We start from the raw sequence: 23,820 nt of genomic DNA, 5'->3' as shown, positions 1-23,820 counted from the left end.
GTCTAATACATACCCCATGATATACCTAGTTATAAATTTTCTGTACGCAAAGAAGAAATAAAATCTTCAGCCAACCTTTGCATTGCTGAAACTAACTAAGCTCTGGTTTTTCGATCGAGCCACAACCAACGCTAGGGGAAATCAAAGGAAACAGGCCCCAGATCCATTAATTCTTACACACAATGTCACCGTAACAACTAACAAGAAGAAACACACCAACATAAAAGAATGAGCTGCAGAGAAACACACCGGCAACAACGATGCATGGGAGGCACATCTTCCACCAGACACGTAGTATGATCAAAAAGCACATCAAAATTCTGAAGAGACAATATACTCCAACCAATCATCCCTGCCCCTTTAGGGAAGTACGTACAATCAATAAGCCTGCAATAGATGATCTGGTTCAACTACACTGCAATAGTTAGTTCATTCTTCCTATGCAAAAAAACATACTCCCTCCGTCCGAAAATACTTGTCATCAAAATGGATAAAAAGGGATGTATTTAGAACTAAAATACATCTAGATACATCCCCTTTTATTCATTTTGATGACAACTATTTCCGGACGGAGGGAGTACATTACAATGCTCAACAAACAACAAATTTAACTATGGCCCAGAAGCAGGTGTGTATGGATTAGCACAGTGGGCATGGGCCCCAGGGCTGGCGTTCTCCAGCCACGAACAAGGCACATCCGGCACGCAACGGCGTCCAGGGCTCTCAGGTAGATCCGGGGTTTTATACCCATTACAGCCAACCAAAGGTAACTTTATTTTTTTATCGCTAAAGTAAAGCAGGTAAATTCAACAGCTCCAGTCTTCTTGTAACTCCGGGCGAAGCGGTAAGTTGCCGTTAGATGAAGATTGGACGGCCGAGATGATCCCGCCCGGTTCGGCGCCAACCAACCGCAGGGTGTTGATTTCTTCAGTTAACTGCATGACAAGTGTCGATTTCGTCAGAGGATGATGCAGTCTGGTTCCTGACAAGGATATGTGCAACCAACATGTTTCTGATGGTCAGGGTTCAGAATATTTTGTACTACACTAATACCGAATGACCGAAACACTAACCATCGCACGCACGGTATGAATGTGAGTGATGTACTCATCGCAGCAATTTCTGAGTGACATCACAACACCTGCAAAATTCAACAAGTCATTCAGTTATAGCTGATTATAGTACACATAATGCCCCTCTACTCAGAGCAGACACGCATAATCTCCTTCTCACCTTTGCAGTGCCAGTTTTGGGCGATAAAAGACTTCCCTCAATTATCACTTCCGACGTCTTCTCATCGCCAAATAAAGCCAAGAAACGGCTTACAAATCCCCCAGGATTATGACTCTGGTGAAGGAAGAATGGCTGATTTCAGTGGCCTGCCAGATATCTTGGGCACAGCGGGCACAGGGCCTGACAAAGCAGAAGTAAAGGATACGTGTTCAGGGTCAGGGTCAAAAATACGTCGCAATGCATTACTAACACTGAATGAAGGACAATACTAAGCATTGCTCCAATTTAAGTCAGTCTGAGCGACTGTCACGAGGCGACGGGCTTTAGATATACTCCCTCCGTCCGGAAATACTTGTCATCAAAATGAATAAAAGGGGATGTATCTAGATGTATTTTAGTTCTAGATACACCCATTTTTGTCCATTTTGATGACAAGTATTTTCGGACGGAGGGAGTACATACCTAGTTGCAGGCCACGTTTCTGCGAGCCTGGCCAATGTGTCCATTTGCTGCTTCTTCCTTGGCATGGTTCCTGTGAGCATACCACATCTCTATATATCTGCATGACCATTACTGTGTGGATTGCTGCAAGCCAATCCATCACCCACCTCCGCAGCCGTTTCTGAAATGTTTTGAAGTCAGTTAACCTCCCACGAGCTAGTGTACGTCTTGCAGTTCACAGCCTTCTTACCTCGCATGGATGAACATTTCTGGTGTGTTCCTTCCAGTGCCCTCAACTGTTCAGCGGCATCTAGACCTTCTGCAGTTACTCACGCCTGTCCTGCAGTTAAACACATGCAGTTTCAACAACAGAAGCTACATCATGATCATGAAAACTGGTGACAAAACGAGTAGTACTATGAACTTTGAATAGCTCAAGAAACATACCTGATTCAGGACTCCAAGACTACCCAACTTCGGCCCATTTCCTGTCAGCTTCACATATGAGATTTTATAATCAAACTATTAGCTGCTTCCTTCTCCCAGTGCAATTCATCTGTATGAAGTTTGGGGAACGGCTGAAACTGCATCCACCAAGCAGCACCATTCTTGCGTGTGGCAGAAGACTGCCTCAGTCAACCACAACGTTCCCCAAACTCAGTATGTTGCTTCCAAGGAGATTGATCTACAAACCGAAGCACCATCACTAGTTATGCAAGTTTAACATTTAAACAGTCAGGGGCAGCAAATAAATCCCAGGAATCACATGAAAAAAGTAATAACACAACTTGAAATAGACCAAAGTAGTGCTTAAAAAATGACTCTGGTTCAGGGAGCAAAACATTATCTGACAGCGCTTACTACTCCCTCCGTTCCTAAATATAAGTCTTTGTAGAGATTTCACTAGATGAACTACATACGGAGCAAAATGAATGAATCTACACTTAAAATACATCCATATACATCCGTATGTGGTTTCTAGTGGAATCTCTACAAAGACTTATACTTAGGAACAGAGGAAGTAGAATGACAAGAGAAAATGACAAACTTGACATTCCATTTAATGTTATACCAATATGCTATGGACAGCATGATAAACTAGTTTTCACTATTAATAGATCCTAAAAGATAATGTCATTGGCTGGGGGACAAAGCATTCTTTTGAGACGAATAAATACATTTTTGACTTGTGTTTACTTCAGTGAGGAAAGAAAATGAAAACCTAATAAAGGTGATTTACTTATAGTAAATGTTATACTGAGATCGAACAACATAATAAGCTAGTGTCAATTATGACTGAGTTTCAAAACTGCACATGACCTTCAATGCATTACCAGTAATGTAACATGTTGCACACATTCAGACTTCCAGCACGAATATGCATTACCTGTGCTGTAAAGTGTTGCAGACTATTCTTGTGAAGATCTTATACACCATCAAATCTTCATGGGCTTTGGACAAAATGTAAACACAAGTAGCTACAAGCCTACCAAAAAAAATACATGAACACCTGAATGACAAGGCAATAGAAATTAGGAATGTAAGAACACTTGGTACTGACAGCAATGTAGTAGTGTAAGAAAAAAACTGATAACCTCAATATCAGTAGCTCAATCCCAAAGCCTCATTTATTCCATCACTATGCCATAGTGATACTTTGATTGTGACACCCAAAATAGGGAAGTCGACTACCACGTCTTGATGAATGACAATAACCCAAATTTAAATGCAGAATATGAAGAAGACTATAAAATCAAACAAACACCTGCACACAGACAACCATACCAAATGGTGATCACAGATTGTGTTGATAATTACATCTAAGAAAGAAAAAGAGACCTGTAGAAGGCATTTGCTGATAATTGTGTTGGATTCTCAATTTATGTTTTATTTTAGATGTACAGGAAAGAAAACGGCTGCCACAAGTCATGCATGTACCACAGATGTACTCACCAGATGTATGGAAAGAGCAGAGCAATACGAGGCTCGAAATTCCAAGGCATTGTCCTGCACAGTGGATGGGAACAAATCGAAGTGTTATTAAGCAGGATTGCAGGAAAAGGTCAAAGTGAAAAAACACAAGAAAGTATGTTTGTCCTACCTTGGGTCAGTCTATTTTGACATATAGGATGGTTTCCTCTAACCCCCTGCACTGCTCTTTCAGCTCAGCGTTGCAGCACCGAGAGACATCTAGCTCTACCAGGTCATCCGGGAGGCCATCGTTGGGCAACGACGAGACAGCTGGGCAGAAGCGGAGCAATAATTTGTCGAGACTGGTAAGCTTGTGCAGCCCTGCAGGGAGTTGCTGAAGACTGTGGAAACACAAAAACTTAAGTTGCTGGAGCGAGGAGAGGAGCTGAAGGGCGGCCTCTTGCTTCTTGCTGAAGCGCTTCATCCCTTCAGACCCTATCCCACCAAGTTCCAGCTTGGTGAGGGAGGAAGATAGGAAGCTGCAGATAGGTGCACTAAGAAGTCCCCTGGCATCATCCGTGCAGAGCTCCTGCAGTGTGGATGAAACAGGCTCCCGCCAGGGATTGGGAACCCAACCAGCAAAGAACCTATGGCTTCCAATGACTTGTAATTCCTTGAGCCGGCCACAGGCAAGGAGAAACTGCAAGCTGTGACATTTCAGATCCTCTCCGCAATACCACAATTCTAATCTGGTAAGAGAGAAGAGGTTCGAGAGGGGCTCCAGTGTCTCCATGCCTTTCACATCCGCAAGCTTCAGGAACCTCAGGGAGGAAGGAAAAATGTGATGGGAAAATGAGAAGGCGGATAGAAACCTTGGGGTGCCCTCTATTCTTAGTCTCTGGAGGGATCGGAAGGTTTCGAGCCATCCTCCTCCAGGAACGAGAGTTGGTGGGTCCACCAGTACCAGCTCTTGGGACTCGCAGATGACCAACTCCTGAAGTGAGTCAAAGAGATGAGCTGGGAAGAGCAGCACCCCTTCATCCTCTTCCTCTTCTGCTGCTCTTATTTCATCTTCATCCATCTCTGATTCAGCCGATGTTGTATGTCGCAAATCCACCCCCACTACCAAGTGTTTTATGTTTTTACAAAACCTTATGTCCAATTTGGAGAGATTTGGGAGGTGAGGGATGAGATCTGTCAATTCCTTCCCACTATTACCATTTAACTCCCACATCGTGATAATCTCAACTGGGAGCTGCCATTCCACATTCCTTGAGCGCGCTAAGCATCTTAGCGCCGGACCTCTTTCAAATGCTATAGCGTGCTATAGCGGAGCTATAGCGCGCTATTTAAAATGTTTGTTCATTTGTTTGGACCAAAGTCTCTTAGCGCAAGACCTTCTGTAAACGCTATAGCGTGCTATAGCGGAGCTATAGCGGGCTATTTGAAACAGTGGGTCCAACCAAACCATCTGATTTTCTTACAATGAATGTCTTTAGCGAGGTTAGCATCAAGAGGTGCTTCAACTCCAGAGGTGGGCACCTCTCGAGTTTCAGCTTCCCAAGACTAGTTTCTTTATCAAAAACTAACACTTGGTCGATGCTATGCAGATCACCCTCTCCGATAATTTCCAATTCTGCTCCATTGGATGATTTTGAGTACCCAAACTCCTTTAGCATCTTTATACATTTCATCTTGACAAAACAAAGACTTTCCATCCAGGAGATGGGAATCACTGGCAAGAATTCGGGACAGTCACATACCTCAAGCTCTTGTAGCTTGGGGAACCAATCTGGGGAAACAATGTGTTCTAAGAAAGGCAACCCCAATAGTTTCGGGCACTCCCGAATAATCAGAACTTGCAAAAGAGGGAACATATGAGCATCCGGTGGCAACAAGTCTCCACTAACGGAAGACTCTTGTTCAGCCGGGTAAACCCATTTTTCAAAACTTCCTAGGCCAATTAGTTCAAGCTTTATTAGCATGCAAAAGTTTTTCTCTATAGTAAACTCCTTCGGCTTGTAAATATGCTCCAATCTTAGTTGACGAAGATCCCATGCCTTCCCTAAAGAAGGGAAAACTCCCCAAGAAACACAATAAAGACTAAGAGATTGTAGAGCATCAACAACGAGCTCATCACCTAGCCATGTTGGGCAAGAAGGGTCTCCATGCCCTCTAATGCACAACATTTGAAGATCTCCATGCGGTCGAAGGTTCTCAAGAACCATTGCTTCCACACCAGGCTCAACAGTAGATCGATCACTATCCCAGTCCAATGTTAACTTCCTCAAGTAGTTTTTCTCTATCAGTTTTGCTTGAGCTGCTTCGTCTTTTGTATGCACTTTCTCCAGGTTGTAGATGCCAAGCTCCCTTAGCTTGGTCAAATGCTCTAGTTGCTTTAGTTCAAATACTTCACTCTTTTTATTGACCTGAAATACCTTCAACTCTTCCAAGAGTTTAAGTTTTCCCACATTATAAATATCAGAATGAAGATCCGCATCTCTTGGGGTATAATAATGGCACAATTTTGCAAGGTTGCTCATGTCTTCAGGAAAATCACAACTGCCATGCCATGACTTAAGATCTAGAACCCTTAAGTGATAAAATTTAAGGATGCTAAGTGGTAAATGCATCTGCCACTCATTTGTCCCTAGACATAGGAATCGTAGGTGGACAAGTCCTGAAAAGTTATGTAACATGGATTCCACGTGATATGTCATGTCAGGCAAATAAAGAACACGAAGAGCATTTGCTTCCCCCCAAATATCACCAAATATCTTGGCAAAACCTTTATCCATTTCTCCAAATAACATCAATGTTTGCAAATGTTCAACCTTCAATGATGTCTTCAATTTTTCCAATTCACTCTTAATGTTTTGAGAAGACACTACATTATATTCACCCAAGTTCTCTGTGCGTATGGACAAGTGGTGGGTGGATGGCTGAATATCTACTGACCCAACATCAGAGAAATGTAAACTAAGACAATCATGCGATGCAACCTTCAATGCCAAATCATGCAATAGGTCATGCATAACATAGTGCAGACCATCACTGGTTTCCTCTTCTCTGAAAAATCCATGGATAACTAGCTCATTTAAATTACTCAAACCTATATCTTGAACAACTTGGTTTTGGCCACCGGGTATCAAAATATCTAGTCCGATCCACAGGTTGATGAGCTCGTGGCTTCTGAAACGATAATCTTCAGGAAACAATGCAGAATAGGAAAAGCATTGTTTCAAATAAAAAGGGAGAAAGTCATAGCTAAGCTTCAAGGCAGGCATAATTTCATTGTCATCAGTTTGCTTCTCCCATTCCTTACTTTTTAGGACCCTTTTCCAATGACGCAAACTAAGTTCTTTACTCAGTAATCTACCAACAGTTTTTGCTGCAAGAGGGGAGCCCTTTAGCTTTTCCATTATCTTATCTCCTGTCTCAAGTAAGAAATGTTTATCCCTTGCACATTCTTCATCGCCAAAGACAAATGCAAGAAATAACTTCCTAAACTCTTCATATTCTAAACCATTCAGTTCTATTGATTGGCCAGTTGTTTTAACCTTTTGTGCTATTGCTTGAAACCGAGTTGTGACTAGAATCATGCACCCCCTTTCTTCTGATTGATTGAGTGTCGACAATAATTTTTTCCAGTCATCACCATTACTAATCCGCCATATATCATCCAATACAAGTAAGAACCTTTTATATTTTAATCTTTGTTCAATCAAATCTTCTGTTGTACTACCCTCCTTTTCCATTCCAACTTGAGGTGTACATGTTTTAATCTGTTCTAGCACCTTATCTAGATTGAAATTGAGCGATACACATATCCAAATCATGACTGAAAAATGATTCTGCACTTGCTGGTTGCGATATATGTGTTTTATAAGAGTTGTCTTGCCCATACCCCCTGGACCCACAACCGGCAGCACAGTTAGACCCTTGTCATAGTATTGACCCTCGGTGATATCATGTATGATGCTATTCATGACATGGTCCCTCCCATACAGTTTTGGCTCATCAATTCTACTTTTGGTGATAGGACGGCTCAGGGCAATGTCTGGGACAGTTCTAGGGCCACAATGTATCAGAATCTTGCTAACCTCATTGCGCATAAGTTGCAATTTCTCTACAATGTCCTTCATCCTTTGAGAGAAATAAACCCTATTAAACTCAAGCTTTGGTGTTTCTTGCACATTGCCACAATCATCATCACTATGATAGTCGTCATCACTGCCACGATCATCATCACGAACATGTGGATGCGGGGAAGACGAGCAAGTGAGGAGTTTACCGATCTTGGGCATGCATCCGCTAAGCTCCTGATTGGTGTCTGGGGCCGAGGAGTCGCTGTGTGACCTCTGCCGAGGCTTAGCACAGTTGACCAGTTTGCCAAAAGCTTTGGCGGTGTGGCGAGCATTGAAGGCAAGGTTGTGGAAGCAACCCTTGTCGTGCTCGCCTGCAGCATCGTGGGTGCCGTGGAGCTCATCGTGGATGCGGAAGTAGTCGAGCTCATCTAACAAGTCTTCAGCATTTTGCGCCGAGTCACGCAGCTTGTGCAACAACATCTCCATGGCCGGCCCGCCGAGCTCCTTGCGTCCAGCTTGTTCGAGCGTGGCCTTCACCAGCATCAGTTCCATGCGAGTAAATTGCAGAAAACCACCAGTTTGAGGGCTAGGTTAGCAGAAACCACTACGTTACAGTTTCTTGGCAAAAAACACCAACTCTCCCGTAAACAATTTGCAAATACCACTGATCAGCGGATCGGACACCGATAAGTGGATTTATGACAGGTGGGGCCCGGTTTTTGCCGACGTGGCGCTGTCAGCTGGTCCGACAGCTGTTAGACGCCGTTAGACGGCGCTCCTGCACGTGAACTTAAGTGATTCACTCCTCTGTCTCTCACTCTCACTCTCACTTTGCTCTCGCACGCTCTCGCTCTCGCTCTGTTCTTGCTCGCCGCTTCCAGCCGCTCCGCGTCGCGCCGCCGTTGCCGCATCGTCATGGTGTCCTGGAGTGAAAGCGACGACAGCAGCGAGCACACTAGGCAGTACATCAGCTCTGATTCTGACGACGGCAGAGTGCAGGTATGCATTTGGGGATATTTTCCTAGGGTTAGGGTTAGAGTTTGTTCTATGATTTGGGGATATTTTTCTCAAAGAGCTTGTGTGTTAGCTGATGAAATGTTATGCATTTCTTTGGACTCCCAGGTCCCTGCTTCAACTGAGTACTCCGATTTCGAGGGCCCTGAAGATGAAATGCAGGTTTTGTGCAATCACGGGAAGTTAGCAGAGAGGCGCGTTGCTTTTGAAGGAATTCTAACTGGGAGGAGGTTTCTCTGTTGCGCTGAGAAGGTATATGCTTCTAAGTGAGAGCACAATCATTGTGAGGATTTGGCCATTGTTTATTTATTATTAAGTTGGGAGACTGTTGAGGCAGTCATTGTTTACTCTTAGGAGAGTGTTGAGTCAGTCATTGTTTACTCTGGCAACAATGTTAATTAGATTAAAGTACAATGGATGCATGGGATAGTTTATTCCTAATAGCAGCACATCCATCATTGTATAATTGAGAGCAGAACATCAGTGCTTTCTTCTTGAAATATAATATCTTTAGCTTTGGTTGTGATGAAAGGTTTTAATATGGTTTTGAATACTACCTTATTTTAGGAAGGTAGAGACTGTGGACTAGTTAAATGGATTGATCCTGCTTGGCCCAATACCCTTGAGAATGCATTGCACAAGTTATGGTTGATGTATGAAGACAACAAGAGACAGAGGGCTGAGGACACTCTGATGAATTCTTTTGAAGTTCATAACCTGACACAAGAGAAGAAAAAGTTGCAGGCCAGCTATGATAAGCTGGTTGAAGATGTCAATGCACTTGTGGATGCCCAGCAACGTAGGGTAGAGACAGAAAATACAGATGCTGATACCAAGAAGTTGGAGGAGAAGTATGAGATGGTGAAGAACCTGGCAGCTGCTCAGGCCAGTGTCATTAGGAACATGAAGCTCAAGCTAGCTGAAGAGAGGAAGAACTTACAAATCCAAATTGATGAGCTGCAGAAGAGTGTTGAAGAGAGCAATGTGAAGCTGCATGAGAGCAATGTGAAGCTGCAGGAGAGCAATTTGAAGCTGCAGGGGATCAAGGCCATCCTAAATGAATGATCACCTGACTGTGGAAGAGGGCACTATCATTTGGCATTTTCTTACCTTTTGTAGGGTGTGGTTAGCTGTGCTGTAATGAGATTATGATTTTAATTTCCTGAACTATGGATCTGTAATGTACTAATCTAGTACTATGATTATCTATGGATTTGAATTAATGCTAAATGTGATGGTATTTAGAGTATTTGGATGAAATCTGATCTTTTTAGAATTTATGTATTTGAGCCATCAAATAAGGTTTGTAGCCATCTTCGATGGTTTTGTCGACATCTAGCCTTCACTAGGGTTTTTAGGCATCTTCAATGGTTTTGTCGACGTCTAGCCATCACCTAGGGTTTTTTGGCATCTTCGATGGTTTTGTCGACATCTAGCCTTAACTAGGGTTTTTAGGCATCTTCGATGGTTTTGTCGACGTCTAGCCATCACCTAGGGTTTTTTGGCATCTTCGATGGTTTTGTCGACATCTAGCCTTCACTAGGGTTTTTAGGCATCTTCGATGGTTTTGTCGATGTCTAGCCATCACCTAGGGTTTTTTGGCATCTTTGATGGCTTTGTCGACATCTAGCCTCATCATCACAAAATGTATGACAAACTCATCATCACAAAATACCATCGAAGCATTATAGTATCACAACTTAACTTAAACATCTCAACTACATGACCATCATCACAACCAAACTGATCAAATTGACAGTATTTTGACACAACCAAACATCTCAACAGCAGTTTGACACAACCAAATTGACATTATTTTAACACACAACCAAACTGACCATCATCACAAGAGTTTTCACACACCTAAAATGCATCATTCCCATGGAGCACCTGAAGCAGTCAAGTAATCTCTAATTTTCTGGGTGGGCTTCCTGATTCTTTGGGAAACACCAGTTGGCCTTGGAGGCAAGAAAGATGCCCTTTCTCCCTTTGCAGCAGCTGAAGATCTAGTTACTGCTGTTTTACCCTTTGCAACAGATGATGAACTACCAGCAGCTGTCCTCTGTGGTGGTGCAGCAGAAGTGGCCCTCTTCTTTGGTGGTCCAGGTGCTGTTGCAGAAGCAGAAGAGGCCCTCTTCTTTGCTGGTCCAGGTGTTGTTGCAGAAGCAGAAGAGGCCCTCTTCTTTGCTGGTCCAGGTGTTGTTGCAGAAGCAGAAGAGGCCCTCTTCTTTGCTGGTCCAGGTGCTGTAGCAGAAGAAGAAGATGCCCTCTGTGCTGGTGATGGTGCAGTAGCAGCAGCACCAGCAGCAGAAGAGGCCCTCCTTGCTGGTGATGGTGCAGTAGCAGCAGCACCAGCAGCAGAAGAGGCCCTCCTTGCTGGTGTGGCTGCATCAAGTTCATAGGAGCTGCTGCTTGGCTACAAAAAGATCAAATAGTGTAAGAACAGGAAGATGAATTCAAAGCAGCAGCAAATAGTCAATATTAGGACATTGGTTACCTCATGCCTATTCTTTCTCATTGCCAGTGATGGATTCAAAGCAACATTACAGTTGGTGTATCTATGGCCAACCTTTTTGCAATTAGAGCAGGTAATGGAGGCCATTCTTGAGGTGTCTTTGGGAGCTGGCTTCTCATATTGGCCCTTTCTCCTCTTTGTCTGTGCCCTTCCCTTGTGTTCTTTGAAAACTGGAGCCTCAATGTCCATACTGTCTGTCCTTGGCCACATATCAGGTCCAGGTACAGGATATATAATGGGACTGTAAGCTGCCAGGTACATCTTTTTTTTGAAGAAATCATGAACAAAGTCCTCTGGCTGAAGCTTAGCCTTGTGTATGGCAGAAACAGCATGATTGCAAGGAACTGCTGTCATATCCCACTTCTTGCACCCACAAGTCCTATGTTGTAGGTTCACAGCATAAGTTCTCTCCCCACTAGTGACTTGGTAAAGATTGGGCCCAGCCATCAAAGCATGACAGTTCCTTGCAAACTTCTTTGCTTCCTCTAATTTCTCAGCATATGTTGGACAAATTTCCCATCTTACAGTCTCAGCCTTTGTTCTATTTGCATTGAACTTGACCATTAACTTTGTCCTAATTCCATCCACCATGGTCCTAATTGGTTTAGCCCTGACATCTAGAACCCACTTGTTGAAAACCTCACTTAGATTGTTAACAACTAAGTCTGTTTTGCAGTTCATATCCATTGCATGTCTGGCCCAAGTGTGTTTAGGTATTTTGCTTAGCCATTCCCAAGCAGCCTCACTCTCATTCTTTAATGCATCCATTGCAGTTTTAAAACCATGTTCAGTATATGAATAACTAGCTGCATCCATGTATTGCTTTAATTCAGGCCCTCTAAACCCAGCATTTTGAAAGTTCTGGTAGATATGTCTAAGACAAAACCTTTGGGGACAATTGGGAAACACTCTGGTAATGGCTTTTAAAAGGCCCTGTGTGTACAATAAGTAAATACAAGAAAGTAAATACAAGAGAGTAAATAAAGAAAGTAAATAAAGAAAGTAAATAAAGAAAGTAATTACAACTGATTACCTTCTGCCTATCTGAAATTATTGTGTAGTTCCCAAACTTCCCAGATTCTCCACCTAATGCTTGTCTCAACTGGTATAAAAACCAGGTCCAAGAGTTAGTGTCCTCCTTATCAACAATTCCAAAAGCAATGGGAAAAATATTATTGTTCCCATCTCTTCCAGTTGCAGCTAGAATTTGTTGACCAGTAGTGAGCTTGATGAAACAACCATCCAGACCTACAATAAATAAATGAAATCACAATTGATTAGCACATGAAATCAAACATTAGTAGCACTTAGCACAAATATTATTGACTTACCTATGAATGGTTTGCAGCCATTGAGAAACCCTTCTTTGCATCCATTCAAGCATATGAACAGTGCATGAAACCTAGGGTTAGTGCTTGGATGCTCCTTCAGATATCTTGTTGTCACAATGCATCTTGAACCTGGATTTGTATCCAACACAGCCTGTCAATAATCCCTAATCCTGGTGTACTGGGCTTTCTGGTCTCCCAACACAACAGCCTTTGCTGCCCTCTTTGCCCTGTATGCCATGTGTGTTGATATGTCCACACCATACTTGCTCTTTGCAGTATTAATAATACTTGTGATTGTTGTGCATGGGTCATTTCTGATAGCCTCCTCACAGAATTTTGAAACCCACTTAGCAGTGACTTTAGTGTTCTCTGACATAGAAGGGCATGTGTGCACTAAATACACCTTCCTAATTGTAAATGACTTCTCATTTGCAATCTGAGAAGCTGCTATATAGAAGGGACATTGCTCATCTATGCACTGAGCTATCACCCTATCACTGCAGTTTCTATGGTAGACAAAGTTCCTGTTTTGAGCAATGTGCAGGGTTTGAAGTGCAGTTCTAAACTGGTACACATTTAAGAAGCAAAGATGCTTCACAAATTGCTCCTCTGGATGAGCTCTGTGCTCATCAAACCATAACCTCTTCTTCATCTTCTTTGCTCTGCTTTTTCTACCATTGGGCAACACATATGCCAATGCCTCAGCACCATCATCATCTTCCACACCAAGGTCTTGTGGTTTCTTGTCCTCATCAGATGATAGAATCCAGTCCTCCTCAAACATGTGTTCTATACTCCCATGTGAATTGCTTGTTGGGCCTTTTCTTTGTCTCATGGCCCTTCTCTTGTTTGGTACATCTTGCCCTAGCTCATGCTCTTGTTCCTCTTCCTCCAATTCCTCCTCCTCTTCCTCCTCTACATCCTCTTCTTCACCTTGTGGCACATACAACTCATCATCCACCTCTGAGTCACACATTTCCTCAACATATGTGTCCCCTTCAAAATGAAGTTCTGGGTCATTCCTCTGTCTTCTCATCTCCTCAAGCCTAGCTAAGATATCACCATATTCTACTAGATCATCATCATCACTATCCTCTTCATTGTCCATAACTGCTGCTTTCCTGTTCAGATAAGTCTCCTTCACTCTTTCCTTCTTGTTCTTCCTAAACATTTCAATTTCATTTCTCCTTTTCTCCTCCATTTCTTGCTTTATTAACAGTTGCTCCTCTGAATTGTCAGTCACATGGTATTCTTCCACTACTGCATCACCTAAAGCAGGTTCCAGGCTCACATTTATTCTGCTCTGCTATGTGTCAAACTGCAAGGGCATTGGCTCTTGTTCTCCTCCTGCATCACAACTCTCAGCTTCTACATGCCATTTTCAGCATTGAACAACACTCCTTCATCATCAATCCGATACAGTTTGGGCTCTCCAATTTGTTCTATTGGGGTCTGCATCTGAATGACATTAACATTGGTATTTATATTGGGAACTTTCTCTGCACTGGCCCTAACTATTGTCACATTCAATATCTTGTTATTCTGCTCTGCTATGTGGTCTAAAATTTCCTCTAACTTATCATCAGCATCTATTTCTTCCATTCCTTCAATCCCTAGCCCAGGGCCCCTCACATAATACATATAATCTCTAAAACCATACCCTTCTGTCTCCATCAGTGCTACCAAATTGTAATATGTGATGTCTGACATCATCATACTCCTTTCAATATTATCTCTATCATGAAAATGCATCCTCAATTCCCAAACCTCATCTTCAAGACTGCAAATAATAATACAATAGTGCACTATAAGTACTTAAGGGAAACTGAAGCAAGCTAGTGCAGACCAGAGCAGAACATCATTTGAGTGCAACAATTCATATCCTTTTATTTATAGAAACCCTAGTTGTAAGCATCTAATTAAAGAACTATATCATTCTAATTACAGAACTATAACACACACAAACCCTAGAACTCATTAACCCTAACCCTAGCAACAGAAGGGGAATGTGATTGGGGAGGGGAATGGGACTGGGATCTCACTAGACGCCGCCGAAAGCTGAAGCAATGTGCTGGCTTCCAACTGGATTTGCCTTCACCGCCGCGGCGAAAGATCTGGCTGCCCTGAATTCCACCGAGTACTGCGGGTCCTCCTCCTCCTCTTCTTCTGCCGTCGCCTTCGTAGGGTTCGAGCTCCCGCACATCTCGCCAGTGGACGGCTGGGCGCCGCTGCCAGCATCGCTCGACTTCGCCGGACTCATGGCTGCGATAGGGGGCGGGGACGGTGCACCGCAAGAGCGGGAATAGGGGAGAAGAAGGGGGAAACGGGGGAGGAAGACGGGGGAAATGGGGGATAAGAGGAAACAGAACGAACGGCGCCGTCTAACGGCGTCTACGGCTGTCGGACCAGCTGACAGCGCCACGTCGGCAAAAACCGGGCCCCACCTGTCATAATTCCACTTATCGGTGTCCGATCCGCCGATCAGTGGTATTTGCAAATTGTTTACGGGAGAGTTGGTGTTTTTTGCCAAGAAACTGTAACGTGGTGGTTTCTGCTAATCTAGCCCTCAAACTGGTGGTTTTCTGCAATTTACTCGTTCCATGCTGAGGGCCTCTATGTTGAAACCAAAGTTCCTGGTGGCCGCCCAAGCCTCCAGCACCCCGTCCGCAACGGGGGCTAGCGCCTTGCCGACTACCCATTGCGCCCCACTGAGGGCCGCGTACATCCTCCCTCTGATGCAGGGATGGACAACCTACATCGATTCAGGAACAGAAGGGAATCCAATCAACCGTGGATATATGCATGCATTAGTTTGCCGTCACCAATCCTGGAGGAGGATGATAGCAGTACTGATTGTATAGGCTAGCTGCAAATTAAAGGAGAGGAGTAGGTACTTACGACGTTCACGAGTTGCTGGTCTGCCGGTGATGGACGTCGCCTCCCTTCGTGCCTGCCTGCCGTGGAGGCCTAGCTAGTTGCAAAAGGGTGGGTTAAGTCGTTGAGAGAGAGAGAGAGAGAGAGAGAGAGAGAGAGAGAGAGAGAGAGAGAGAGAGCTGATATTGATATACAATCTCTCTAACCTGTAAGCTGGGTAAACACGGAGTCCGAGTCTCCTCTCTTGAAAGCCAAAAAGGAATTGAAAGTGGCGTGGGTGGATGACAGCTCAAAAGATGGCAAGATAAGATGCCATACCATTCACACTGAGATATCACAACTTGTCCAGCCGCTCACAAAAAAGAGAATACGGTGCTGTAGGAAAAAGCTCTCAAAAATGAGTGAGAACATGATACTATGAGAATTGTGCCGGTGGGTCACAAAAGTATTTTGCAGCACTTGTTAATTAATCTGCGATCAAACAAAACTAATTATCGTGCTACAACTGCTTGCTTGCAAAGCACAAGTGTGAGGGGTAAGCACTTCCAAATGTACTGCCAAGGGTTGAGTCGTTGCAGGAACACCTTGTTTGGAGTTTGGGCTTGGCTGGAGTTTCAGAGACATGAGAAACAAATATGTGCTTTCTTTGGAGTTTGGGCTGGAGCCTGAAGGTGAAAGGGCAGGAAGGCATCAGTGCTTGTCCAGTTGTCCTTGTGGAGCAGGAGCTTGGAACAAGATTAGAAGAACCGGTGCCTTGCACGTAATAACGGAATAATGGAAGGAGAAAAAGAAAAAAAAGGATCGATGCTGCTACAGACTAAGAAAGTATCTTTCCACCATTATTTCTTCCTTTAGTACCCTGTTCAACTTAGATCAAGGCTAGAGATGGCACCCTGCTATACTAGTGCTCAAGCCAGCACTCTTTTTTTTTTTTTGTGCCTGGAACGAGGAAGTGCGTTGACACAGCCAAGTTCAGCGCCCGGAGGGTGGCGCTGAGCAAGGGTCAGATTTGGTTCAATTTTTAGAGTAAGGTTATTTTGAACTTTCAAACAAGGGTTAGCTTTGTCAATTCTCAGACACACGCCATCAAGGAGTGGTAGGTCTGCAATGATTTCATGCAAATGAAATCAACAGGATTGTACACACACAGACTAAACGGGGGATATGACAGAAATAACACATGAATCTCTAGCTAGTTACTGTGAAATAATTAGAATGAAAACAAAATCATTCTTGCCTGACCGAGAGCTTGCATGGGAAGGCCTTTCCAACACGAAATGTAGGCAGTCATCAACAGTTACTGAAAACTGGAAGCAATAAGCACTTTCATCAATAAAGAAACAGCTGTTCATCATCAGATGACATAAGGGCATCCTGGATAGAAGGTGTCGCATAGCACACTCCAGGTGCCTGGCCGCCTTGAGAAATGCTTTGACGGAAACTCGTTTGTTCTCTGAAAAGCATATGGAATTCAGGAAATGCACTTGTATAAAATATTCAGAACTGCAGCCCGATCAGCTTGTGATTCTGGAAACTTCAACGGTGGGAATTAAGTAGCTTATGGCACACAGCTCGATCAGCTTGTGATTCAGACCAAGAGACGTCTTTGGGAGGAGCATGGGATTTGCTACAGATAACACCTCATACCAAGCACAAGGTGATAGAATCTCTGTTACACATAGACACAAGCTTTAATTTGTCATGGTCACCAGAGCAGCAGGACTCTGATTGTGTGTTCAAATTAATGTGTTGCAGACCTCCTTCATATTCAACAATTTGCTTGCAAGAATAGATCCATGGACATATAAAAAGATGTGGCGCTCACATTTACATGTAGCTGGTGCGTTTAGTAGAAAGAAGAATGTATGAGGTCGATCGCGGGTTGTTGTTATCACTGTGTGGCAATGAGACGTGGGTGTGCTTTGGCATGTACTATGTGTCTCCGTTGGGGTTGTTGGTTGGTCACTAGACTAGAGTGCGTGCAGCAGCACTCCACTAGTTTGTGATGAACACAACCAGAGCATTAAACAAACTTAACTCTACTAGAGGAGGAAGAAGAAGATTTTTTTGTCCAAAAGGACCCCCTCGCCAACAGAATTGACAAAAAAGACTACCCTGGATATATTTGACAAAAAGGACCCCCCCTGGGCCGTGGCGGCAGGCGCGGCAGGCGACACGTGTCGCCTGCCGCCATGCCATGAGGCGGCGGGCCCCGCCGCCACCGCAGGAGCCGGCCGCGCGGGGCAGAACGGTGTCTGCACAGGGCAGCACAGGCCAGCGTGCCGCGACGGAACGGGCCGTGCCAGGTGGGCCCGGCCGCCACCGGGTGAGGCGGCCGCCGCTGCCGCTGTCGCTACCCGGCCGACAAGGCCTGCTGCGCGCGGGCCCAGCAGGTGGGCCACGCCGCCACCAGCCGAGCGGCCTGTCCTGTGCTGCTGCACGCGCGACAGTGCGCAGACGGCGCTGATTCTGAGGCGCGACAGTGACGGCTGTGACTCCGAGGCGCGGGAATATGGACGCTTTTGGTTCTTTCGCCCGGGAATCAATCCTGCCTTTGCTTCTTTTGCAAGCGGATGCGATGGCACTGGGAATCCGAGGCTACGGGAAGCTCATGTGCCGACACTACAGGGATCGTAAATATCCCCACTTAATTTTCTCGCCATCATTTATCGTCCGAGCTTATAAAAGGAGACACCAAGGCTCTCGTCCAGCCATCCTTGAAATCGGCAGTGCGCAAAGTGTGTAACACATTTTTTCAGTCGGTATGAGTTTGCCTTGCTCGGATCAAAGCATTAGGCCGAGGAAAATGAAGAATGCAAGTTTGCCTCCGGGGGTGGCAGTCCTGCGGTGTTGGTGTGGCGATCTTTGCAAGGTGAAGGAGGTTACGGATTTTTCAGATTGGTTGGGCATGAAGTTTTTCATGTGCGCCAATTATGAGGAAGATCCACCCATAGCTATTTCAGAGTACGATAAGCCTCCGGTATGCTTTAACCATCACAAATAGATATTGTTGGCATTTTGATAGATTCTTTAATAACATTCTGGTTTCTTGTTATAGTCTCCTCCGCCTCTGTGCATGTACTATCGTTGGATTGACACGGAGATGCCGGCTTGGGCAGTGACTGAGATTCGTGAAAGAAGTCGCCGTGCGTGGAATAGTTTCTATGCGGAAGAGCGACGCGAGAAGGCGGAAGCTGAGGAGAAAGCAGAGCAAGAGAGAGAGTTAAAAGAATACTATGCGGAGCAACACCGGTTTTTTCAGGATTTAGGAAAGAAAAACAGGGAAGAGACTCGTCGCATGGAGGAGCAGGAGCGACAGCGAAAGGAGGCTCGTGAGGCGGAGAGGCAGAGAAAGAAAGAAAGGGCTCGTCAGGCCAAGGCAGCAGAAGAAGCTGGCGATGGAAAAGGAAAATATCCACGTTGGACTCAGTAGATTCCTGTGGTAGTATTTTAAACTTCGCAATCATTTGTATCTTTATTTCTGCAGTTTAATGTAGCTTCATTTCAGTAGTTAAATGTAGCTTTATTTAAATTCTACGATGTATCTTATTTTCAGTTGTACCTTGTCGAGTTGTATCTTATTTTCAGTTGTACCTTGTCGTGATGGAAAAAATATATAGTTTTAGAATAAAGTAGTGGCATTTTCTTTCCCTCCACTAATTATCGAACATCGTGCAACAACTATAAAATGAAATTAAGATAGAACATAATGCCTTACAATAAGAGAGTACAAACTAATAATGCAAGTACATCTGAATTAAACGGTACAACTGGAATACAGCTTAAAAACTACATGAAGGCATCATCGTCATCCTCCGTCGATGCAGAACTCTTGCCCTTCGAGGATGCAGAACTCTTACCCTTGGACGATGAAGAACTCTTGCCCTTCGAGGATGCAGTACTCTTGCCCTTGGACGATGCAGAACTATTGCCCTTTGACGATGCAGAACCCGGAAGCGGCGGCATGAAGATATCATCTTCGTCCTCGCTCTCCTCAGTCCATAAAAATGGATGCTTTTCTGTAGTCCTTCTAAAAGTTTCACTCTTCGGCTCCACAACCTTCTTCCACCTTGCATCCAACCTAAGAAGTTCTTTACGTACATCCTCATAGGTCCTTTCAGGCCACCCAGACCTACGTAATTGGTGAGCCAACTCATTCATTATGGTGTCACTACCGGTGAGTTCGTCCCATGGAACTATCCTATTGTCCATCCTGAAATCGGTAGCTAGCCTTAGAAGAGTGCTGCTCATCCCAGGGTGAAAACTACGATCGAAAGGATAATGGGACATCTCGACTACACTACACTCGAATGCTTATCCACCTCCGTCTGAAGGGGGTTTTATAGGTAAAGAGGAGAAAATGGCGGGAAAGAACGACTGCGGTATGGAGGGAAAGGGTTGGCGGGAACATATGGCGGGAAACGGGTGGCAGGAAGATATGGCGGGAAGGGGTTGGCGGGAAACGGGTGGCGGAACATATGGAGGGAAAGCGTTGGCGGGAAAATATTGAGGGGAAAGCGTTGCCTGAAAATATATTTTTTCAATGCCTAAGACGGGCAATGGTTGCACAGTATTCATCAGCCAAAATTTAAAAAAAAATCATTTCGGCCTGACATAAGCAAAAGAGTGTAGCGGGATAGTATGGCGGGAGATATAGGCGGGAAAAATTGTTCCTGACTGGTGCATTTTTATTTCAGCATACATAGATGTTCAAATTGAAAAGTCTGATACAGACATATGTAGATACAATGGGTCGCGCACATGCATAGATGAATCACCCTACTTTACGACGACCACCTGGCCTTTCCTTACGACCGGAAGGCGACAAGCGATTAGGTGGCCGGGTCACACGAAGACCGCGGCCGTACTCCAATTCGGCTTCATGTGTCTGCGAGTCCTGCGTAGGTGGTGGAGTCGCAAATCCTTGTTGCGAACCTGAAGCGTAATTGTAGGCGTATGGTTGTGACTCCGCGGGGATAAAAGATGGGCCAATAACGTCCCCTCCGAAGAACTCTGTAACTAATGATGTAACCGGGACGCCAAGATCATATGATGCTCCCCGGAGGCCTGTGTTGACGCCGCGTTGGGTGTTCTCATCGCCCCAATTAACATCAGGTGTGTCCTGCACATAGAAACATTTTAAACAAACTGTTAGAGGATAATATATGATATCATTGTAAATGCATTAAAATGTAAACATGACTACCTGAGCATATCCCTCTCCTATACGGTCTGGCCATTGTACGTGGTGCTGGTTTAAATCTGGTACACGAGTCTCCTCGGGCATGGGGATCCCTCGCGTGGAAAGATACGGCTGAGATCCCTCACCTTGGGTGTATGCATCATATCCTGTGACCCGCCTCATAGGTACCATACAAGTTCTTGAATATATTTTCCTTCGCACGCCTAGCCTTACTGTAGCTAACAGGGAATCCAATTAGATCCCCCGCATCTTTTTGCAGAGCCCTAACACTAATGTTGAGACTTCCCTACACAATTGTTTCCATTGTCTGTGCCACATATTTTGCTGTCACATTGCAGTGATCTGAAAGAGTCCCAGTTTGCTCACAGGTATGCTCCACTATTTTTGTGATATGCCATGACTGATATACCCCAGGCTTCAGTCTAGCGAGAACTCTTCCGCGGCAACCTTTCGCGGTGTGGATGCATATGACCTTCAACTCTTTTTTATCAGACTGCTTCACTCTATGCTGGCGGTGGATGCCGATTGCATAGCTACCCATTGCCTGGTAAGCAGACTTCTTGTCTGGGAAAACTTGCCCAACCTCCAGGCTCCCCGCTCCTAGGCCAGAAGCAGAGTGAAATTCGTTGGTGATGCTCATATCCTGTAAAAACCCAGGTTGCAGTACCGCTGCGACCGCCCTCTGAGGAGGAACATCTTCTTCTTCTTCGCTTGACTCCGAAGACGCAGAAGAATGATCATCATCATCTAGCGCCTCCGGCAATCCCTCCACGTGTTCGCTCATGTCAACGGTCGCAGACCAATATCATGTGTCATACACAGGCTGGCCGCCCGTCGGTTCCGATGGGCCGACGCTAGGGGCTGATGTGATGGCCAACTCGACCTCACCACCCCTGCTACTGCATCCGGCAACATCAGTGACTGAAATGAAATCTACATACACCATCGGCTGACCATACATTGAGTTATTGGGATTGCTTGCAAACCTCATGTACGACCCCGACGACCGATCACCTGTGACCGGCCGCAAACCCCAACGGGCAACTGTCCCATCATTTCCTCCGTCAACGACGAAGGCCTCCATTGTCATTTTTTTCCCTTGCATCCCTGGGCCAAACACCTTTCGGATGCACCTTCTAACTGCTGCGTAACCCACATTGACCATGTCTCTCACTACAACTGTAGTCGACTCGCACAAGGACACATCCACCCCCAATGGACCGTCGCGTAAGACGTTCCCATAGTACACTACTAAATTTTCCATAGTACCTAACCAACATACATGTTTACATTGCAAACAATTAGTAACAGAACATTTAGTAGTAGTACGATGACAACATTTACATATCATACGACTAAAATAATAACCGTATTTTTGTTACAAATATTCGGTTTGTTTCTAGAATCATTTGCTTACAAATATTTGGTTAACGGGTATTTAAAGATATATTTTTTTCTCAAACTCGTCTACGAGAGTAAAAACGACTATTACTAAAAACTAATTTTGATAATATTTTTTCTCAAACTCGTCTATGAGAGTAAAAACGACTATTACTAAAAACTAATTTTGATAATATTTTTTCTCAAACTCGTCTACGAGAGTAAAAACGACTATTACTAAAAACTAATTTTGATATATTTTTTCTCAAACTCGTCTATGAGAGTAAAAACGACTATTACTAAAAACTAATTTTGATATATTTTTTCTCAAACTCGTCTACGAGAGTAAAACCGATGGTAATTACTCGCTATCCAAACAACCATTAAACATAATAGTACGATAATAACATTTTAATATCATATGAGTAAACATTTAATTTCATCCGGCTTTATATTATTTTTAAATATCATACGATAGCAATCATTTATTTTACAAATAATAATATTTGCAGCGGCATGCACACATTATTCACAACAGTACATCAATATAAAAAATATTAACAAAATCATGGTGTCATTTTATACCTTAGCTCCAATATGGATGTGCTTGCGAATGCAATTAAGAGTCCAAATAGTTCGAATAAATTTCCGTCACCAGTACTATATGAACGGAGTCAACCTATTATCACATGAACATCAATATTACACACGGATTTTTCTTTCTGCTATTAAAAGTATGAAAATAGCACTTGCATGTATGTGGTCATCACCTCAAAAGGGACAGCGCGAAGATGGAAACACAATTTCTTCAATCACGTCATCTCCTCCTTGTTTGCTACTAAGATGAATTATTTTACCTAATTACATACATCATTAAGTACATTAGCACCCTATCTTAACATAAAAAATTTAGATTACTGCAACATAACAAAGTAGACTACAGTTTCCTAACCATGGACTTATTAATAAACATACCACATGAAATAACATACCACATGCAATGAACAATTACAGTGCAATTTTTTTCTTAATTACCGTATTAAGAGCTTCTCGCATGACAATACTAATGGACGCAGCTAACATTGATACAACATCTTCAACCTACTCTTCTCAAAAAAGTAGTATAAATGTTGTATCTGTCGTTTGAAATTATCTCTAACCTCTAAGCACTAACATCGCATAGCTAATGAATGGCTAAAATACTAACTAATTACCATCATGCATGCACAAAAAAAATCCATGTATTGCAAAGCTCATACCTTGATCTTCAACTTCGTATTTCACTTTGCTACGCAAATCCTACTCCTGAAGTTCTAAATGACTCCTCCTCCAAGTGTTGAAATATTGCCTAAAACTACATAAAATACACACTTAGGAACTAATCAAGCAGAACAAAAACATCATGCATGCGAACGAAACCAACAAAAATGGATACAACTTACCTTGATCTAAATTTTCTTCAACTTCACCATCTTCATAATCCAACTCTAAATCGCCCGAAATCACGAGTGAAAATGCCTACTCAGCTTTTCTTTCTCTATGTACTTAGAGACTTAGAGAGCAAAGGAGAGGAACGAGGTCACAGAGAGTGTGTTTGCGCACGGAGCAGAAGCATAGTATATAAAAGGAAGAGGATCCCTGTAGTGTCGGCACAACAGGATAAACTCACCTACCGCAGCCTCGGATACCCGCAGCGAGTGAGTGTATTTCTGCATTGTCATTGCGTAGCAACAGCCAGCGCTGGGTGAGTGATTCCCGCACTGCCGTCACGTCCGCTCACGGACAGCAGCGAAACATCGCGAATAAAGAAGCTAAAGCAGGCAGGATTGA

General features: G+C 43.9%; 3 protein-coding genes and 2 long non-coding RNA genes across 8 annotated transcripts; 1 reads left to right on the top strand and 4 right to left on the bottom strand.

Annotated features, from left to right (window-relative positions):
- Nucleotides 1–579: 579 nt before the first annotated feature.
- LOC123186902 (uncharacterized) lies at nucleotides 580–2,012 on the bottom strand. Its single transcript, XR_006493733.1, has 5 exons — nucleotides 1,925–2,012; nucleotides 1,696–1,855; nucleotides 1,234–1,413; nucleotides 1,074–1,141; nucleotides 580–935 (listed from the first exon to the last, which is right to left on the bottom strand). It is a non-coding gene; the product is annotated as an uncharacterized lncRNA (long non-coding RNA).
- A 3,003-nt stretch (nucleotides 2,013–5,015) lies between these two features.
- On the bottom strand, nucleotides 5,016–8,478 carry LOC123186840 (disease resistance protein RGA2-like). The gene has a single exon (XM_044598522.1). It carries the CDS (start codon nucleotides 8,223–8,225, stop codon nucleotides 5,016–5,018), a length of 3,210 nt encoding a protein of 1,069 aa, XP_044454457.1. The 5' UTR covers nucleotides 8,226–8,478.
- A 1,873-nt stretch (nucleotides 8,479–10,351) lies between these two features.
- LOC123186898 (serine/arginine repetitive matrix protein 1) lies at nucleotides 10,352–15,588 on the bottom strand. Of its 4 annotated transcripts, none has more exons than XM_044598627.1 (5): nucleotides 15,432–15,588; nucleotides 12,534–14,313; nucleotides 12,236–12,450; nucleotides 11,185–12,135; nucleotides 10,352–11,103 (listed from the first exon to the last, which is right to left on the bottom strand). In XM_044598627.1, the coding sequence occupies exons 4-5, from the start codon at nucleotides 12,016–12,018 to the stop codon at nucleotides 10,561–10,563; spliced, it is 1,377 nt and encodes a 458-aa protein (XP_044454562.1). In that variant the 5' UTR covers nucleotides 12,019–12,135; nucleotides 12,236–12,450; nucleotides 12,534–14,313; nucleotides 15,432–15,588; the 3' UTR covers nucleotides 10,352–10,560. The 4 variants fall into 4 exon arrangements, with proteins under 4 accessions (XP_044454562.1, XP_044454561.1, XP_044454564.1 ...); XM_044598626.1 differs by having other exon boundaries at nucleotides 12,534–15,285; nucleotides 15,432–15,567; XM_044598629.1 differs by having other exon boundaries at nucleotides 11,257–12,135; nucleotides 12,534–15,285; nucleotides 15,432–15,567.
- A 2,543-nt stretch (nucleotides 15,589–18,131) lies between these two features.
- LOC123186899 (cyclin-dependent kinase 11A-like) lies at nucleotides 18,132–19,051 on the top strand. The gene is made up of 2 exons (XM_044598630.1): nucleotides 18,132–18,387; nucleotides 18,466–19,051. Exons 1-2 carry the CDS (start codon nucleotides 18,172–18,174, stop codon nucleotides 18,838–18,840), a joined length of 591 nt encoding a protein of 196 aa, XP_044454565.1. The 5' UTR covers nucleotides 18,132–18,171; the 3' UTR covers nucleotides 18,841–19,051.
- Nucleotides 19,052–20,074: 1,023 nt separating this feature from the next.
- On the bottom strand, nucleotides 20,075–23,820 carry LOC123186901 (uncharacterized). The gene is made up of 6 exons (XR_006493732.1): nucleotides 23,433–23,820; nucleotides 23,250–23,344; nucleotides 22,761–22,847; nucleotides 22,576–22,669; nucleotides 20,614–21,879; nucleotides 20,075–20,529 (listed from the first exon to the last, which is right to left on the bottom strand). It is a non-coding gene; the product is annotated as an uncharacterized lncRNA (long non-coding RNA).

This window comes from Triticum aestivum, chromosome 2A (genome assembly GCF_018294505.1).
Source record: "Triticum aestivum cultivar Chinese Spring chromosome 2A, IWGSC CS RefSeq v2.1, whole genome shotgun sequence".
NCBI classification, from domain to species: domain Eukaryota; kingdom Viridiplantae; phylum Streptophyta; class Magnoliopsida; order Poales; family Poaceae; genus Triticum; species Triticum aestivum.
This window is presented reverse-complemented; position numbering and strand designations above follow the sequence as displayed.

Bases quoted from the DNA above. Each gene is read 5' to 3' on its own strand.
- LOC123186840 (XM_044598522.1), bottom strand. From the start codon at position 8,225: ATGGAACTGATGCTGGTGAAGGCCACGCTCGAACAAGCTGGACGCAAG.
- LOC123186898 (XM_044598627.1), bottom strand. From the start codon at position 12,018: ATGGATGCAGCTAGTTATTCATATACTGAACATGGTTTTAAAACTGCA. The intron at 11,104-11,184 runs GTAACCAATGTC...ATCTTTTTGTAG, and splicing joins TGAGAAAGAATAGGCATGAG to CCAAGCAGCAGCTCCTATGA.
- LOC123186899 (XM_044598630.1), top strand. From the start codon at position 18,172: ATGAGTTTGCCTTGCTCGGATCAAAGCATTAGGCCGAGGAAAATGAAG. The intron at 18,388-18,465 runs GTATGCTTTAAC...TTCTTGTTATAG, and splicing joins CAGAGTACGATAAGCCTCCG to TCTCCTCCGCCTCTGTGCAT.